The following is a 19556-nucleotide window of genomic DNA, read 5'->3' as shown; positions in this document are numbered from 1 at the left end:
TCTGAGCTCCTTGAATAGCCCAGTGATGGGGGGATGGGGGCGGGGCACAGCCCAGTCCCACTGGATCTGCTGCAGACTAGAAGCTTCTCCCTGTGACATCTAACCTCTGTTTGGATGTTTTGTAGGCTCATTCGAGGACCTTATCAGACGAAAAGTACATCACTTCCAAAATTAACTTGGTGGATCTAGCGGGCTCAGAAAGGCTGGGAAAGTCTGGGGTAAGTGGGAGCAGGACATCCCTTCTCAAGCCACAGCCCTGTTTCCTGCACAGTGCCTATGCACATGGGACGTCCCTCATGGGGCATTTGTGCGCCCAGCCCTGAGCTGGGCGCAGTGGAGCATGTGGGCATGACCCCATGGAGCTTTGAGGGATGGAATTAGTGGAGGGGAAACAGCTGCACCATAGTTGCATCCTACCTAAGAGGATTTTGGTAAATATTAAATGAGAGGACAGCCCCTAAATTCTTAGCCAGGTGCCTAGCCCCCCATAAGTACTCAGAAAATGCTTGGTGCTAGTAGTAACATTTCTCTGCATATGAGTAGGAGTGTCCACATGAGTCTTTCCATGAGTATTTCAGCTCAGCTATTCATGGGCTTGGCCATGAATTAGCATAACTATTCACACAAGTATGCAGTGAGCATTCCTATGTGCATTCAGCTAAGTGTTTGTATGTGTATGATAGTCACAAGATGATTTGCCCAAGTGTCTGCACAAACATTCCTGTGCGTATTCATATCGGTGTGACTCTTAGGTGAGAATTCATTGAATATTCACAGAAGTATTCATATTCCCGTGAGCGTTCCCATGAATATTCGCATGAGCATTCCTGTGAGTATTAGTATTAGGCCATGATGGAATACAATCCCATGATATTGAGAAAAGAACTGGCTCTGGAAAGGAGGCTCCGGCCTGGCCACCCACCCACAGTGTTCCCAGTGAGGCAGCCTCCCCATTTGGTGTGAAGTGGAATTGACCTTTGGTTTGTAGTCTGAGGGCCGAGTCCTGAAGGAAGCCACCTACATCAACAAGTCGCTGTCATTCCTGGAGCAGGCCATCATTGCCCTCGGGGACCAGAAGCGGGAGCACATCCCCTTCCGGCAGTGCAAGCTTACCCACGCCCTCAAGGACTCATTAGGTAAGGGCAGGTGAGGGCGAGGTCCATGCACAGGGAGGAGGGCCAGGCCGGGTCTAGCTGCTACTGGTGGTAATGGAATTGCTCCCTTCCGGCAGCTGGCACTTCCCTGCAACCTTTTCACTGTGATCCCAGACACAGCTGAAAAGGCAGAGTCATGCATGGTCCCCTCTTTCACCCACAGCATGCAGTGCTGCTCCCTCAGAAGCTTTGCTTAAACTTTTGCCTCTGTTGGGACTACCTGCTCACTTCCCCTCATCCCTAACCTGGCAGAATCCTTCACAGCCTTCAAGGTGACCAGGTGGAGGGTCTCTGTCATGCCTCCTTCTCTTCCCCCACAGCCTCCCTGACAGAGGAACAGGGGTTGTGTTTGTCATATTTGTGTCGCCTGATGGCACGGTCTTGGGTGTCTGATTACTGATTGAGAGCCACCAGTAGCAAAGCCCTGGCCCACAGCCCTCTCCCCTGCCCCATGCCATCTCTCCTCTGCTGTTCCCCCGGCTCCTCTTTTAGGTACATCCAGTGGCCTCTCCCCTTCCCTGCCCTCCTCCAGTCTCACACATGCTTGGGCATGTCCCTCCTGACTCTGTCTGAGTCAGCTCAGGTGGCTGTAACAAAACGCCACAGTCTGGAGTGCTTCAACAATAGACATTTATTCCTCACAGCTCTGGAGGCTGGAAGTCCCAGATCAAGGTTCAGCATGGATGGTTCCTGGTGAGGGCTCTTTTTGGCTCATACACAGCTGCTTTCTTTCTATGCCTTCACACGGCAAAGAGCAAGAAAGAAAAGAGAAAGGGACCAGAAAGAGAGACAGAGTTCTGGTCTTTCTCTTTCTCTCATATAAGGGCACTAATCCCATTATGCCGGCTCCACACTCAGGACCTCCTCTAAACCTGATCACCTCCCCCAGGCCCCATCTCCAGATACCATCACACTTGGGGATAGGACTTCAACATAGGAATTTTGTCAGGACACAAACTCTCAACCCATAGCAGACCCCTACCAGCCTTAAAAGAATCTCTTGGCAGAATACCCACATGGTTCATGGCCCTTCTGTGTCCTGCTTTCTGCAGGGGGAAATTGCAATATGGTTCTCTTGACAAACATCTACGGAGAAGCCGCCCAGTTAGAAGAGACGGTACGTAAAGATAGCCGAGGCGGCCTGGTTGGAATCCCTTCTTGTGGGTTCCAGGGCTGGGTAAGGCTGGCTCCGGGCTGGCTAAGCTGGCATACTGGGCCATAGACATTGTCAAGAGGGAAGAGATCCGGGGACTGAATCAACCAAAATTGTTGCGGGATCCAAATACCAAGTACCAAGGGGCAGAGGCTGTGTTGAGGAAGAGGCAAGGCAGGGAGCAGGCGCACCGTGGGAGTCTATGTGAAGAGGGTTTTGTGGGGGCAAGGACCATGCTTCCCACGGTGCTGCTCCTGTGAATTGGGATCTAGGGCAGCTGATTTCTTGTTCTTCATAATTACACGCTGAAAAATCTTAGAAGCACCACAGGGTTCCAGGCTGTGGTTATGAGGCTGGTGCAAACTGATGGGCATTGAGCACGTACTGTGTGTGCGTGTGGGGGGAAGAGCAGCTCGGTAGAGGTGAATTATACGTGGCCTCGCGCCTCAGAGTTCCTTGCCATGGCCCTGAGTAATGTGAGAGGTCTGGACGAAAGAATCCTTCAGAGGAAAAGGTACTTTTCCTGAAAGTGGGGTGAGGTAGGTGGGCACCGAGCTGGCTGGGTTTAAAGGGTTGGTGGTACAGAAAGCAGAGAGGCGGGTTGCCTGGGTGGCTCAATTCGTTACGTGGCTGGCTCTTGGTTTTGGTTCAGGATTAGGCTCTCATGGCTTGTGGGTTCAAGTCCCACATCGGGCTCTGTGCTGACAGCACAGAGCCTGCTTGGGATTCTTTCTCTCCCTCTCTGCCCCTTACGCACGTGTGCACGCTCTCTCTCACAATAAGTAAACATTTAAAAACAAATAAAATAAAATAAAATAAAATAAAATAAAAAGAAAGCAGAGATGCTTCTGGCAGAGGCAACTGTGGGCCTGATGGTGTGGCCCATGCCGGGAACACCTGGCTGCTGCAGGGGGAGTGGGGGTGGTGTTCAGGAAGGAGAAGGGGGAGAAAAGACTCCAGAGTCTGCTCGGGTCCTGGCAGCCAGGGTGCCGCCTTGGCTGTTCTGTTGGTTGCTGGGGTGTCATGGGGTTTGAGCAGGGAGGGCTGTGGCCAGAGTTGTGACTCAGGAAGATTAACCCAGCAGCAGGACCCAGGGGACCTGGGAGGGGACAAGCTTAGGAGACCCAGAGGCAGGAATATGGGCTCTAATGGCTGAGGCAGTGACACAGGTGAGCTCACACAACTGGGCATTCCGGCTGAGGCTTCCCTTCTTCCTCTGAAGGGCCACTCATCATAAATAAGACAGATTTGGAAAGTGCTCCATAGACATTTTGTCAGGTGTGGATGTTTAAGGCAAGCCTCAGTCATCTGGCGAATCCACTTAGGTGAAACAGGTCCTTTCCAGGCACGTTGCAGGGCAAGATGCTCCTGCAGGGCCTCCCAGTTTCTTGCATCAGGGACCATTCCAGCTTCCAGAGAGAGCACCCTGGGGCTTGGGAGGCCAGGGAGGGAGCTCCCACTGACGTGCAGGCAGCATCCCCAGGGGGGGGAAGGCTTCAGGAACCGCATAGTATAACAAAGCACGAGTGAACCCCGAGAGGAGCCATATGAAAATTGGGCCTCCTGACTGCCTTGTTGAGCAATGCCCTCCAAGACGGTGGAAGGCCCCTCTCTCTCATTCCCACCCCTGAGATGGTCACCGCATAGAAAGCCATTCTGCTGGTACCCCGCCATCCCGTCCCGTGACCCAGGACGGTGCCCATGGAGCCCAGAGGAGCTGCTGGAGGGGCCTCAGGGGGTTGGGATGAAGGCATATTGGGGTGTGGAAGCTAATGAGTCTCTTCTCCAAATGCTTCAAAACCTTGACGGTGTTCCTGTCGTGGATCACATTGCTTTATTCAGGGCCGCTGCACGTATGTGTGGGAGTAAACACAGCAAGGGGGTCGTGGCCACACTCGCTGCTGTGTTTGGAGCAGGAGAGTCCGAATCCACCCCACACAGAAGCAGCTCCGACTAGTGACAGGGGCCTCCTCCGGAGGACCTCCTGCCAGCTCCATCCAGAGCACACCACCCACCTCTTCATGAAGTCTCCCTGACTTTACAGAGAAGCTACAAAACCTGTTTGAGGTTGCGTGGTGGGTCAGCGGTAGGGTTCTTAATCACCAGGGTGGACTGAAGAGCGCTTTCGGGCCTTCTTCTGGGCCACTTCTGGGTGGCCCTCCCCCAGGCCCGCCCCCCTGTTTCGGGGCCCTGCGACAGCCCGCCATCTTGTGAGGCTGGGATCTCAGGGCCCGCCCCGTGCTACCACTGGCAGTTCCTCGTTGCCAAGGGACAGCCCTCCACCTGTCGTGTAACATTGGTGCAGTGGGGCACAGTGCCGGGGCTCTTTCTCAAGTGCCTACTTACGTGGCTGCCTCCTGGGCCTGTGGCCATAATTACCCCTGCCTGGCTGCCCCTCCAGAGGGACTCGGGTGGAACCCCCAAGGAGACCCCACACTTCACATTGGAGTAGACTTATATGCAGAAATTTGTCTTTCCTGGTGGACTCCTTTGGCCTGTTTTGAAAATATCTCTATTCATAAGCAATTGGCCAAAGACATAGAGGGCTGTCTGATCTGTTTTTCAGCTGTCTTCACTGCGGTTTGCCAGCAGGATGAAGCTGGTCACCACTGAGCCTGCCATCAACGAAAAGTATGATGCTGAGGTAGTAAGGGGTTTGTGGGCAGATGTCTCACCGTGGAGGGTGTGTGGGTTTGCTGCCTGGGTCACACAAGCCTGGCTTCCCTTCCTGCCTCAATGAGATCCCGGGTCAGTCCCTTTCCACTCTGGGACAGGCCAGAGTCTTCAGAGCCCCTGGAGACCCACCCCCCCCACTTGGGGGCCACCGCACAGGTGAAAGGACTAGGTCAGGTCCCCACCCAGTTCATGTGTGAGGCTTCAGGGCCTCTGACTACCCTGGACTTCTATATGAGAGTTCCTTAGAGCTGTTTCAGAGTTCAGTCAGTGTGGACCATGTCTCAGACTCATCTGGTTAGAACGCTACGGAACCTCTTTGCTGCTGACCTGTGTGATCCCTCTCAGCAAGCACAGCTGACCGATCAGAAGGAGCGCTCAGCACCACCACCAGGGAGGTGTAGGTTGAAACCTTAGTGAAAGTCCACCCTCAGACTAGCAAAAATTAGCACGTTTCCACAATGCAGAGTGGTGGCGAGAATGTGCAGAAACCAGAGCCTTTGTCTGTTCCTGGCCAGAGCATAATCTATAAAATTGCTTTCGAGAGCATCTTGGCAACTTCTTGTAAAGTAAAAACTCATTTACCTCATTTTCCTTCAGGATGCTTGTGGAATCATGGTTACCAGAGACAGGAGCATGTATGTGCCCTGAGCTCATGACAAAGTAGTTAAACCTTCCAGATTCCAAATCCTAAAGGAAAATAGTGGTCCCCGTGGCTCTGTGTAACTAACCCATGGTTTGGAGGTTGAGGAGGGGGGTGGGTTAGAGCAGTGGCTCTCAGACCCTGGTAGCAGAACCCCAGGCCGGCTTCTTTTTTTTTTTTAATGTTTGTTTGTTTGTTTTGAGAGAGAGAATGTGAGGGGGCAACAGGCAGAGAGAGAGGTGAGAAAGAATCCCAAGCAGGCTCCATACCATCAGAGCAGAGCCCCACACAGGGCTTCACCTCAGGAACTGTGAGATCATGACCTGAGAAGAAACCTGGAGCCTGTCGCTTAATCGCCTGAGCCACCCAGGAGCCCCTCTAGGCAGGCTTCTGGAACCACAGGTCACTGAACCCATTCAGAGTTCCTGATTCCATTGGCCAAAGGGTGAGGCCTAAGGATTCACGTTTCTAATAAGTTTCCAGATGCTGCTGCTGCTGCTCTTCCGGGGCCATACTCAAGAACCACTGGCACAGTAGTTAAGAGCCATGGCCCCCACATTGGGGGTTCAGCAACCTGCTCTTTCCTTCCATCAGCTGTACATCCTCAGCAAGATACTTATTCTTAGTAAGCCACCATTTCTTCAATAGTAAATTGGGGGAGTGGCAGAATCCACTCTCTAAGAGAGGCTGTGGAGAATCATACAATGGGGAGAAACCTCTTCCCACAGTGCTGTCGTGGAGTGAATGCTCAGTAAATGTTGGCTAGCGCACTGCTCGCTGTATGGGTCAGCAGTGTTCCCTTTCCCGGTGGACAGTCTGGAGGCGGTCCCCACATATGTATGTGAAGAGCCTCGAGGCAGAACGGTGCCTGTGCTGCTCATTGTACTAGTGAGCAGCTGGGCACGGGACCGCTAGCCCTTCACCAGAGAGGAGCTGAGTGAGTCAGGGAGGGAGAGAGCCAGGGCTCGAGCTGCCAGCTGGATAATCTCAAGCGGGATTGAAGCGGGCCAAATGGTAGCATCTGTCTAAACACATGTGAAGCATAGCTGAATATTGTTCATCGATACATGTGTGTGCATTAAAAAAAAGCAACAACAACAAAACACAGGGGCGAAAAGACCAACCTGAGGCTGGGGGTTCCCTCTGGGATGTCGGGGGGGCGGTGGACTTGGAGAGAGGTACATAGGGGCTGCATATTTGTCTGCAGTGTTTTATTTCTTTAAAAAGGTGGGGGGGGGGCACCTGGGTGCCTCAAGTCGGTTAAGTGTCTGACTCGATCTAAGCTCAGGTCTTGATCTCAAGGGCTGTGAGTTCAAACCCTGCAATGGGCTCCATGCTGGGTGCGAAGCCTACTTAAAAAATGAAAAATTTTTTTAATTAAAAAAATTTAAGGGGCGCCTGGGTGGCTCAGTCGGTTAAGTGTTCGACTTCAGCTCAGGTCATGATCTCGCAGTCTGTGAGTTCGAGCCCCGCATCGGGCTCTGTGCTGACAGCTCAGAGCCTGGAGCCTGCTTCGGATTCTATGCCTCCCTCTCTCTCTGTCCTTCCCCTGCTCATGCTCTGTCTCTCTCTGTCTCAAAAATAAATAAAAACATTAAAAAAAATTTTTTTTAATTAAAAAAGAGCTTATCGGGCTCTGCACTGAAAGGGCAGAACCTGCTTGGGATTTTCTCTCTCTCCCTTTCTCTCTGTCCCTCATTCTCTCTCTCTCTCTCTCTCTCTCTCTCTCTCTCTCTCTCTCAAGATAAGTAAACTTAAAAAATGATAAGCATTTATAAGCATGAGTTCTTGAGAGAGGCATGGAAAATTACCTGGGCTGCCGCCTTCCATAGACCACAGCCAGTCTGCCTGTGTTATTTCTAGCGCCCTCTTCAGTATAGATGCCTGTTTTCTGGACCATGGGGTAGCTTCTGTGGAATTGCCTCAGAGTTTTCACCTATGGACTAGGAGGCTGGACTGATGACCTCCAGGTGACCCTTGTACTCTGTCAGTCTGTGATTCTGTGAGGTGGTGTAAAGGTTGTGAGCCTTGGGTGTAAACAGGCAGCAGACAAACACTTGATATTCTGCTCTGCTGAGAGAAGATCATACCTGCAGGCTGCAGTGGGGTCAACCAGGGAAGTTTCCCGAGTGGAGAGGTGCTCCTAGCCTGGTGTGCTGCTTAAACAGAAGGTGCTGAATTATCCTCATTATGTTTATGATGAAAACCCCTGACCGTCAGGGAACTTACTTGAGTCTGTGCTGTTTCCAAGGCATTAGTTCCATCCAGAAAATGTCCCTGGTCTTTAAAGGCATTGGTCAGGTTCGTGTTCCATCTGAGATACAAAAAAAAAAAGGAGTTGGTCAGCCAGGAGGTGCTGCCAGGCCCTGTTCTGTGGGGTCTGGTGCTCCAGCCCTGTGTTTCCAAGCAGCTTCTTTCCATTCGGTACAGGAGGGCGAGTCTGCCAGGCATGAGGAGAAGCACCTGTGGTCTCAGGATGTGACATGGAGGCTGGTTACAGGGGGAGCCAATGACCCATTTCCTCACATCACCTGATTGGCCCAGAGATCTAAGCCTGGCTCCCCGCGCCACACTGGACAGTCATCCAGTTGGAGGCCCTCAACAGCCCGACTTTCCCTAGCGGCGGCATGATGTATTTTTTAGAACTGAGATCCCTCAGCTGAGGGGAGGGGCTTGGCCACCAAGCCTCTCCCGTTGACCTCATAGGAAGTCTACCTGAAGGAGAACCTCTTGGGGCTTCCCAGAGGGGCAGAGCCGGGATTTGGACCCTGGTCATGTGCTTTGAGTCTTAGGCTTTGTGCCCTGAATTGCCACAAAGACACCAGAATGCCAGGGTTCTGTCACCTCTCGCTGCAGACTGGTCACAGCCCTGGTCACCAGTACCAGGATGCAGTTGTCAGGGGCTCCCTCCAGTGGCCATTTTTTGACAACTGAAGAACGCCCTGTTGTTCACAGAGAAGGTTCTCAGCATAAAATCCCTTGTGCCTCTCATTTGAAAGACAACAGGATAGTATCCATCAAATGTAAAATGACTCAGCAATTCTGTTTCTAGAAATATGTCATTTATCCATTCACCTAAAATCTATAGAGCACTTACCATGTGCCAGGCACTTTTTGAAGCACCTGGAGTGTGTTAATATACAAAAAACACAAATCTGTGTCCTCAAAGAGCTGACTACTGGGGGTGGGAGAGAGAGATACGATAAATATAAGAAATAAATGAGCCTGGCTGGCTTAGTTGGGAGAGCATATAATTCTATTTAAAAAAAATTTTTTTTTATTAGTTTTCTTTATTTCTGAGAGGCAGAGAGAGACAGAGCATGTGTGGGGGAGGGGCAGAGAGAGAGGGAGACACAGAATCGGAAGCAGGCTCCAGGCTCTGAGCTGTCAGCACAGAGCCCGATGCGGGCCCGGGCCCGAACTCACCAACTGTGAGATCATGACCTGAGCTGAAGTCGGACGTTCAACTGACTAAGCCACCCAGGCGCCCCAGGGAGAGCATATAATTCTTACTCTCGGATTTGTGAGTTTGAGCCCCAGATTCGGTGTAGAGATTACTTAAATAAATAAACTTAAAAAAAATAAAAGAAGTGAATCTAGATCCTGCCATTTGCAACAACATTGATGAACTTAGAAGACATTATTCCAAGTGAAATAAACCAGATACAGAAGGAAAAATACTGCAAGATCGCACTTACATGTGGAACCTAAAAAGTCAAATTCACAGAAACAGGGAGTAGAGTGGTGGTTACCAAGAGTGGGGGTAGGGGCTGAGGAAAGGGGAAATGTTGGTCAAAGTACACAAATTTTCGTTTGTAGGATGGATAAGTTCTGGGGATCTTATCCCCAGTTCAGTACAGCATGGTGACCATAGTTAATAATACCATATTGTAGGGGTACCTGGGTGGCTCAGTCGGTTGAGCGTCCGACTTCAGCTCAGGTCATGATCTTGCACTCTGTGAATTCAAGCCCCACATTGAGCTCTGTGCTGACAGCTCAGAGCCTGGAGCCTGCTTCGGATTCTGTATCTCTCCCTCTCTCTGCCCCTCCCTTGCTCGTGCTTTGTTTCTCTCTCTCTCAAAAATAAACATTAAACATTTTTTTCAAAAAATAATACCGTATTGTATACTGTATTTAAAAAATGCTTTATTGCTCAAAAATGCTAACCATCATCTGAGCTTTGCTGGGAAAGTAGATCTCAGATGCTCTTAACCACACACAAAAAATTGTCCCTAGGTGAGGAGATAGATATGTTAGCTAACTTGACTATAGTAATCATTTTACTATGTATGTGTATATCATGTTGTACACCTCAAATATTCAGGCATACCTCCAGAGATATTGTGGGTTCAGTTCTAGACCACTATAATATAGTGAATATCACAATAAAGCAAGTCAAATGAGTTTTGTGGTTTCCCAGTGCCTATAAAAGTTACTTTTATGCTATATAGTAGTCTGGGGCAGGGCAAAGAGAGATGGGGAGAGAGAATCCCATGCAGCCTCTGGAACTGTCAGCATGGAGTCTGATGCAGGGCTCAATCTCACAAACTGTGATAACATGACCCGAGTTGAAATCAAGTGTTGGATGCTTAACTGACTGAGCTACCCAGGCACCCCTATACTGTAGTCTGTTAAGTGTGCAATAGCATTATGTCTAAAAAAACAATGCACCTACCTTAATTTAAAAATACTTTATTGCTGGGACACCTGGGTGGCTCAGTCAGTTCAGTGTCTGACTCTTGATCTCAGCTGAGGTCTTGATCTCAGGGTCATGAATTCAAGCCCCGTGTCAGGCTCCATGCTGGGCATGGAGCCTACTTCACCCCAAGTCTGAGCTTTCAGTGACTCATAATCCCTGATCACAGATAATATAACAAATAAAATAATAATGAAAAATTTGAAATACTGCAGAAGTTACCAAATGTAACACAGAGACAGGAAGTGAGCAAATGTTGTGGAAAAATAGTGCCGATAGACTTGCCTGATTCAAGGTTGCCACAAATCTTCAATCTATAAAAAACAGTATCTGAGAAGCTCAGTAAAGCAAAGAACAATGAAATGAGGTATGCGTGCCTACAATTTTTCTTTAAAAAATGTTTAAAGGGGTGCCTGGGTGACTCAGTTGGTTGAGCATCTGACTCTCAATTTCAGCTCAGGTTATGATCTCATGGTTTGTGAGTTGGAGCCCCACATTGTGCTCTGCACTGACAGCGTGGAGCCTGCTTGAGTCTCTCTTCCTCTCTCTCTCCCCCTGCTTTCTCTCTCTCTCAAAATAAATAAATAAATTTAAAAACAAATTAAAAAAGGGGCGCCTGGGTGGCTCAGTCGGTTAAGCGTCCAACTTCGGCTCAGGTCACGATCTCACGGTCCGTGAGTTCGAGCCCGGCGTCGGGCTCTGTGCTGCCAGCTCAGAGCCTGGAGCCCTTTTCAGATTCTGTGTCTCCCTCTCTCTCTGCCCCTCCCCTGTTCATGCTGTGTCTCTCTCTGTCTCAAAAATAAATAAACGTTAATAAATAAATAAATAAATATATATAAAAAAATAAAAATATTAAAAAAAAAAAAAGAAATAGGTAAGTTCTAGAGCTCCACCATCCAGAATAGTAGCTGCTACTCGCTTGGGGTTATTTAAATTAGTTACATAAAATTAAAAGTTCACTTCCTTGGTCACCCTAATGACATTTCCAGGGTTCAGTAGCTACGTGTAACTCAGGGCCCAGATATAGAACATTTCCATCATTACAGGAAGTACTGTCAAACAGCACTGCTCTAGGGTGTGTTGGTGATAGGTGCTATAAAGAAAATTAGAGCAAGATTTGAGAAAAGAGTGGTGTGGGAGTGGGGAGTGTGTAAAACTGCAGTTTTACATAGAGTGATTGAAATGTGCCTAATTTAGAAGCTTTTGAACAAAGACTTGAAGGAGGTGTGGGGGTGTGCCAGGGCAACACCTGGGGGAAGAGTGTCCTGGGCAGAGGGGACAGGCAGTGCAGAGGCGGGAGTGTGCCAATTTGGTAGGAGTGGAATGAGCTTGGAGGAGAATGGTAGGGAAGAGTTAATGGGGGCAGATCACAAAGAGCCTGTGCTATCCTACAGAAACCTATAAAGACACAAAGATGTAAGTACAAAAATGTTGTGCAGCCTTGTTTATAACAGCAAAACTTTGGAGGTGACATACATGATTATCAGCAGGGAATGTGACATGTTTGTGCAGTGGTTGGGAAGGATGAGGGTAAAAGGTACGACTGCGTGGGGAGCCTCCTGGAGGCAGCGGGCTGCAACGAGAAGGCCTTCACCCCGGTAGACTGGAAATAACCCGAAGTTCCTGGAAGTTGAGGTGTGAGGTTGCCCTGTGGGTGCCTGTGCTCACTCTGTTAAATCTCCTCTGTCTGCTGAAAGAAGCAGAGGCCAGGGACTTGTGAGGCCCCCGAAGGCCCTAAACTCACCCCGGTTGGGAAAGAGTCACTGGCGGGGAAGGAATTGTCCAGATGCTGAGATCACACTCCATGGTTTACCAGGAGGGGCCAGGATGTCCGGCCACAGGTTGGGGAACTGTGGGCTTGATGTGGAAGAGGCAGAGTGGCCTCTCTGACTGTCCTCCCTGCCCCGTCCCAAACTGTGTTTCCCTGGCAGCGAATGGTCAAGAACCTGGAGAAGGAGCTGGCACTGCTCAAGCAGGAGCTGGCCATCCACGACAGCCTGGTAAGGGGCTGGAGGCAGGTGGCTGGGTGAGGGGCTGGCCAGAGTGCTGGAGGGACTGCGGTCACAGTACCAGGTGGGCAGAGGGATTGGGTGGACAGGCCCCAGGAGGGCCAAGTAGGCAGGGAGACTTTGGGGTCAGAGGGGCTAAGGAGCCAGGGATGCCTGGTGGGCAGGGAAATTGGAAGAGCAGGAGGCTGTGGGCAGGGGTGTCAGATATCAGGGAGCAGAGGCAGACAGTTGGCAGGAAGATGAGGGGCAGGGGGCCAGGTGCCAGGCAGGTAGGGCAGGGATAGATAGCATGATGGTCAAGGTCAGAGGAGGTGGGGCATACTGGGCAGTGGGGGAGGGGCAGCAGCATAGAGCCCTGAGGGCAGAGGGTGGGGACAGGAGACCTCTGGTGGCTTGCCTGGGCCTACTCATGAGTGGGGGGGGGGGGGGGTGTCTCAAGGCAGAGGCAGCCACCTCCCACCCATGGCTGTCATCCTAGAGTCTCCTGAGACTCGGGCAGCAGAGCCCTTTGCTTGGAGTGGCAAGCTCATGACAGGTGGCTTTCCTTCCCTCCAAGACCCAGTTGTCCCTCTGTGACCCGAGCACCTGGCCAGGACCTGATGGTGAAGGGAATGGAGCTGGCTTAGGTGGCCAGGACCTGTGCCCAAACCTCTCCACCTTGATTCTCAGAATGACCCCTCCTGCCCCTGTCGGGCTCAGGTATTTGGAGCTCGTTGACATGTTCTTCATCCTCCTCCAAGGCCAACCGCACCCTTGTGAACTACGATCCCATGGATGAAATCCAGATTGCTGAGATCAACTCCCAGGTGCGGAGGTACCTGGAGGGGACACTGGACGAGATTGATGTAAGGAGCATCTCCTTGGGACCACCATGCCCAGTGGCCTGGGTCTCCCTATCCTGGGCATACCCCCACTTGTGCTGTGCTGGCCTTAGAACCTTACACTGAGTGGGTGCAGTGGGTGTCGGGTGGGTGGTGCTGGACCCCCGGCCTTGGGCCCTGCAGCCCACTGAAGCCTCAGCATCCATGTTTAGGGTTACAAGCATGGGTGTGCCCCACAGAGTGGCCAGAAGCCTTGACCGGCCCTGACCACACAGGGGGTGGTCCATCACAAGTGCAGGCCCTGGAGCCAGGCTGCCCTGAATCACGTCCCAGCTCAGCTGCCTCCTTGCTGAGTGATGTCAGCAAAATGCTTAACCTTGCGGACTTTGGTGGCCACACTTGTACAGTGAGGAGGGAAAGCAAGCTGGAATTAACTGAGCTGTAGGAGCTCAGGTGCTTGGCTCTGCCACGTGGGGTGAGGCCATTCAAGGATGATGGTCATGCTGGTTTACAAGGCAGACACCCAGGGCCTGAGTTGGAGTAGGCCAAGGAGGAAGAGACGGCAGCCACATGGGGAAGGGCCCTCAGGAGGAAGGTTGCATTCTTTTTTCACAGTGCAGGCCAGCAAACCCTTCATCAGGGAGCTACATGACAGACACCTCCCCATCCCTAGCCTGTCACTGTGGCAGCTATAACTGGCAGGCCTCAGACGATGGAGGGGCAGGCCCTTCTGGCATTGTAACAGTGCTAGTCCTAGACTGACCCTCAGGGGTAATGCGTGTGGTCCCTAGGGCCGAGAGGGAAGCCAATAGCCTTCCCCCAGCCATAGATGTATATGTGTCTGTAACCACACAAAAGTTCAACAGAACCTTTCAGCAACAGGAGAGAGCTGAGGACAATACATTTTATTAAAATGTTTTTTCTTAGTATTTTCAAGTACTAGAGACATTCTAATTTTACAGAGATCTTCCCTTAGAAAAGGTCATTTTTAAAGCCTCAATAAATACTTAGCTTGAAAACTATTAACCAATTGTTTCTTTGTTCTTGAGGAGAACAGATATGCCATTCTCAAGACAGAGGATCAAAGGGTTAGTCAAGGAGTCCTGGTTTCTCTATGAACAGAGACACACCCTGTGCTGCGCTGCCAGAGGCCTAACCTCTGCCTTGCTCTCTTCCCTCCAGATAATCAACCTCAGACAGATCCAGGAGGTGTTCAACCAGTTCCGGGTGGTTCTGAGGTAAGGGACCCTCCCCACCCACTGGATTCCTACATCAGGCGGCCATTTTCATTTCCCGTGGTCAGGGCATGGCCTCTAAGTGCACTGCCTCGTCTCTCGTGGGTGAAGAGCCAGATCAGAGTTCTTGGGGTGTGCCCAGGCCCCTGAGCTCTCAAATCCTCCAGCCCTTCCCTTCCCCTGGGGGAAGCGGGGAGGACAGACATCCATTTAAGGACAACACAGAGAGGAGTCCCTGGTAGTCCCTGGTAGATGTTTATCGAGTTCATTAACTCAACAGGAGGTCCTTATGGAGTGCCGACCCTGAGCGCCCTGAGCATGGCCAGAGCAGGGCATCGTGAATATTCCCTGCTCCCCACCCCCACCTCAAGAGGCATTTGTGGTTTATATGGGTACAGGCATACCTGTAAACTGAGTGGCTTATGCTGGGTGGATCACAGAAGTGGGTCACGTGATTCCAAAGGGCCCTTTTTAAATAATTTTTAAATGTTTATTTATTTTTGAGAGAGAGAGGGAGCTTGAGTGGTGGAGGGGCAGCAAGAGACAGAGACGCAGAATCCGAAACAGGCTCCAGGCTCTGAGCTGTCACACAGAGCTCGATGTGAGGCTTGAACTCACTGACCGTGAGATCATGACCTGAGCTGAAGTCGGACACTTAATCAAGTGAGCCACCCAGGCACCCCCCAAAGGGCCTTTAAAGATAGCACCTAGGAAAGCATGGTCCTGAGGCAGGCTTACAGTCCTTGTTAAAGTTATCTTGGAGCAGAAGTGCCTGGCAAGCAAGGGTGGCCATTACAAATTTGGGAGGCCGGACAATAGATGTGTGCACTGAGAAATCGGGATGTGGCATGAACTTGTTTTGTCTGGTCTGGTTCATGAGGAGGGTGTGGTTCCATCACAGGGGGGCCACACCCACATGAGGTCTACCTCCAGTACTTGGTTCTTGCTCCAGAGGGTTCAGCATGGCCCCAGGTGTCAGGTGTTCTCTCATTCTCTCTCTCAAGCCAACAGGAACAGGAAGTGGAATCTGCTTTGCGCAGGAAGTATACCCTCATAGATAAGAATGACTTTGCAGCCATTTCTGCGGTCCAGAAGGTATGCATGGTTGCTTCTTGTTGACAGCATTCATGTCAGATGTTTCCATCCCCAGACCTTTTCAGAAGCAGCAAGTGTCACATTAAAGCAGATCTAGGGTTGCACCAGGTAAAGGTAACACCAGGATGAGTGTGACCCATGCAAGAGTCTGCCATACAGGAATTTAAAATGGTCTCCAAAATTAGAGACGTGACCACAGACGAGACCGGTTCCTGGAGTCACGTTGGCAACAGGACTCGAGATTCTCGGTATGGTGTGGTGTTGATGTGGAAAGTGGACATTTGGTAGAATGGCCAGAGATAGTGCTGTTGGGGGCAGCCTGAAGTCAGCGGCACTGGTGACAGCTATCTTGGTGTGTGGGGTCAACGTGCCCACCAGAGCACGTATGCACTTGGGTCCCCCACAGGCCAGAAGCCTTCAACTAACTCCTTGCCCTGTGGCTGGCCTCTTCCAGGCAGGGCTTGTGGACGTTGATGGCCACCTAGTAGGTGAGCCTGATGGACAAGGCTTCGGACTCCGGGTCACCCCTTTCTCTGCCAAACCGGGAAAGAAATCCAAGTCCAAGAAGACCTTCAAAGAGCAGCTCAGGTGAGTAACCTTCCTGCTGCTCTACCTGCTCAACACCTGGCCCTCCTTGGCTGGTGAAAGAAGAGAGTAGCTAAGCTAGTGTCTTAGCTACTGGCTGGTCACAGTTGCTCCTATTACTGCCAGTACTAGCAGTATCCGCGGGACTCAGGTTGGGCTGGTTACCTCTTGTCCACACAGCGACCCCATGAGGTGGGCATTAATGTCTCCATCTTACTGATGTGGAAACCAAGGCCCAGGGGTGTGGTCCAAGGCCACACCACTGATGAGTGGTAGAGTAGAAGAGAGAGGCCAGGCTAGCACTCCCCACTCTAGTACTGCACGCGGAAACCACCTGTGACCCAGCTGCCTGGTGCTCATGTCCCCTAAAAACCACAGTTCACCTTTCAGGCAAGGATCATTTGTGGATGCAAGGCTCACTTAATGAGACGCTCTCCCTGGGAGATGCTCGTAGCAGTGGACAAAGAGCATAGGCTCTAGGAAGCGCCTTTCACCCTTGTGCGAGGCATGACAGCCTCTCTGTGCTTCTATTTTCTGGTCCCTAAGTTGGGACTCATAATAGTAGCATCAAAATCACGGGGGTTGTGAAGATGTGGGTGAATGCAGTCCCCGTACCTAGAAAGTACACAGTGGGAATGTGTTGTTGTTGTTGTTACTATCACTTGGTAAAGGACACAGTCCAAAGCTGATTGTGCAAAACCATCACATGCAGGACAGGAGTCAGGTAGCGGGGGTTGCCGAGGCCCCTCGCATCCTCCTGATGATTCAGGCCTGCTCAGACGTGCCTCTCTGAGAAGGAGGACCCTGGGCACCGTCACTTGGAGGGGAAGGGCAGCTACCTTCCTGGGAGCTGGTGTGGGCACCCATGTAGGTGGGAGAATGCAGAACTCATGGGCTGGTCAAGGCATCAGGGCAGACATGTCTTGCTTTACCTTCGGTCCCCAGACCTAACCTGGATGGGGGCTCTGCCACTCCTTTCCAGGGGTGCCTGTGTGATAAGTGCCTCAATGGCCAGGATATTCCCGGGAGCCTGTGGCCCACCCCACAGGTGCACCTGCTTCCAGACCTGGAGACTGCCATTTTCCCAGGTGTCTCCTGCTGAGGCTGCTGAAGGGGGGGCTACGTATTCTGATGAGGAGGAGAAGAATGCTCTCCTCTTCCTATCCATAGGGTCTTACTCTTTGTGTTTGGGCCCACATGTATGATCTAAATAAGACTGAGTGGGATGGGGCTTTTGATATAACAGGGTTTGGAAAGGTCACTCTCCTCAGCACCAGAGACACCTTACTGCCCATGACTAAGCCTGGGGTCTCCCTGCCTTCTCCTTCTAGCTCCTCAGCAAGAAAGGAAGGTGCCAGCAGCCCTGTGAGTGGCAAGGAGTTGGATGTCTCTACGTCCAAGACCCAGCTGACCCCATCCTCCAAGGAGGGGGATGTCAAAGACATGACTATACGGGAACGGGAGACCTCCAGCCTTGAGCCTCTTCCTTCGGACTCCCCAAAGGAGGAATTACGCCCACCCAGGTGACCCTCTAATGGTAGTTCCTGCTCCAGATCTTTCAAAACCAGAATGTGATCCTCAAGATGTGAATAGTACCTGTAGATACATGAGATAAAACAGGGGATAACAGGCAAAGACTAGGAGTACAATCCAAAAAGAAGTAACAAAAAAAAAAAAAAAAAGAAGTAAGATGATGGCTTATACACATGCAAAATGGTCCCACCTCAGGACTCCTCCAAGATATGCAGTTACACATGGAATCATTTTAGACCCTTCAAATAGCCATTATTTAAATAAAAATTTTTAGGGGCGCCTGGGTGGCTCAGTCAGCTGAGCGTCCGACTTCAGCTCAAGTCATGATTTCATGGTTCGTGAGTTTGAGCCCCACATCAGGCTCTCTGCTATCACTGCAGAGCCCACTCGGTTGCTCTGTCCCTCTTGCTCTCTACCACTCCCCTGCTCGTGCTCTGTCTCTCTAGAAAATAAATAAGCATTAAAAAATTTTTTTTCTTTAAATAACTAATGCATTTAAAAGGCCCCTCAGGGTGCCTGGGTGGCTCAGTCAGTGTCTGACTCATGATCTCAGCTCAGGTCTTGATCTCAGGGTCATGAGTTCAAGCCCCACGTTGGGCTCCATGCTGGGTTTGAAGCCTACTTAAAGACAAAGAAAAAAAAAGGCACCGAATTCTCAAGGTATGAGACCCCTTCCTCTGGCTACCCAGTTTCTCTCCCTGGTGAGTCGGTCATTGAGTGTTCAGTAATCCATCCTGAGGAAATAATTAGAGATGTTTGCACAAAGATTTGTGCAAACAGATGTTCATTGCATCATCAATTTAAAAAGGTGACGACAGTTTTTTGTGAAATACCTTCAGGAGCTAATGTGATGGCAAAGGCACTAAATGAGTTATTATCTCTGCCCTTGGGATGTACAAGGATGTGCATGAAGAATTTTTTCCCCAGCAGGTGAACAGTTCTAAGCACTCAGAGAAGTTGGAAGTACTGGACAGTGAATACTGTCTTGAGTCTACATTTAACATATTACTATACCTATTTCATCACACATCCATCTTTCTCTCCATCCCTCTTATTAAAAAAATTTTTTTTTAACATTTATGCATTTTTGAGAGTGAGAGAGACAGAGCGTGAGCAGGAGAGGGGCAGAGAGAGAGGGAGACACAGAATCCGAAGCAGGCTCCTGTCTCTGAGCTGTCAGCACAGAGCCTGACGTAGCGCTCAAACTCATGGACCATGAGATCATGACCTGAGCTGAAGTCGGACGCCTAACTCACTGAGCCACCCAGTCACCCCAATCCCTCTTATTTTTTCGATGCATTTCATAGGAAGTTGCAGACGATCTGCTTCTCCCTGCCCCAGCACTTCAAATTATATCTTGTTAACCAGAGTTCTCGGGGCTCCTTATAACACGAAAGAATGGTTCTGTGAATGACGTAAGATGTAAAATTACATCTACTGTGTGGCCTCAAACATTAAAAAAAACTTTAATTATTTATTTATTTTTATTTTAGAGAGAGAGGGAGAGAACATGTGTGAGCGGGGGAGAGGAGCAGAGGGTGAGAGAGAATCCCAAGCAGGCTCCATGCTCAGCACGGAGCCCGAGATGGGGCTTGATCCCACGAGCCTGGGATCATGACCTGAGCCGAAATCAAGAGTCAGATGCTCAACCGACTGAGCCACCCAAGTGCTCCTCAAACATTAAAAAAATTATCGAAGAGATCCCTGAAGTAGAGACACCAGAGTGTAATTGCTAATAGGCAGTGAGTGGTTTTTTGCTTTGTTTTCTGTTTTTTACACTTTTCCTTGCTGTCCTCACTTTCTGCAATGGCCATGTGTCCTTGCTTGCTGAGTGAGACAGACACAGGTGAGCGGTTCCCACACAGGGTAGCTCCAGTGCAGGATAGGTGGTGCCTGGGAGTTTGGGCCTTCTGCCCACAGAAGCCCCGGCGAAGAGAGGCCAAGTGCCTCTAGGCTCTA

General features: G+C 50.6%; 1 protein-coding gene across 7 annotated transcripts in view; it reads left to right on the top strand.

Moving 5' to 3' along the window:
- Positions 1–19556, top strand: part of KIF9 (kinesin family member 9) — a 53685-nt gene that overhangs the window by 17918 nt on the left and 16211 nt on the right. For 6 of the 7 annotated variants that reach the window (XM_049642602.1, XM_049642599.1, XM_049642600.1 and 3 more), the window contains 10 exons: positions 126–218; positions 989–1136; positions 2207–2271; positions 4874–4951; positions 12251–12319; positions 13069–13173; positions 14332–14387; positions 15389–15479; positions 15934–16067; positions 17396–17587. In XM_049642602.1, the coding sequence (XP_049498559.1) occupies positions 126–218; positions 989–1136; positions 2207–2271; positions 4874–4951; positions 12251–12319; positions 13069–13173; positions 14332–14387; positions 15389–15479; positions 15934–16067; positions 17396–17587 (1031 nt within the window). The remainder of the gene's footprint in view (positions 1–125; positions 219–988; positions 1137–2206; positions 2272–4873; positions 4952–12250; positions 12320–13068; positions 13174–14331; positions 14388–15388; positions 15480–15933; positions 16068–17395; positions 17588–19556) is intronic. The other variant, XM_049642601.1, reaches the window with a different exon arrangement.

The sequence above is a fragment of the Panthera uncia genome, chromosome A2 (genome assembly GCF_023721935.1).
Source record: "Panthera uncia isolate 11264 chromosome A2, Puncia_PCG_1.0, whole genome shotgun sequence".
Classification (NCBI taxonomy): domain Eukaryota; kingdom Metazoa; phylum Chordata; class Mammalia; order Carnivora; family Felidae; genus Panthera; species Panthera uncia.
The sequence above is the reverse complement of the archived record's forward strand: the minus strand, read 5'-3'. Positions and strand labels throughout refer to the sequence as shown.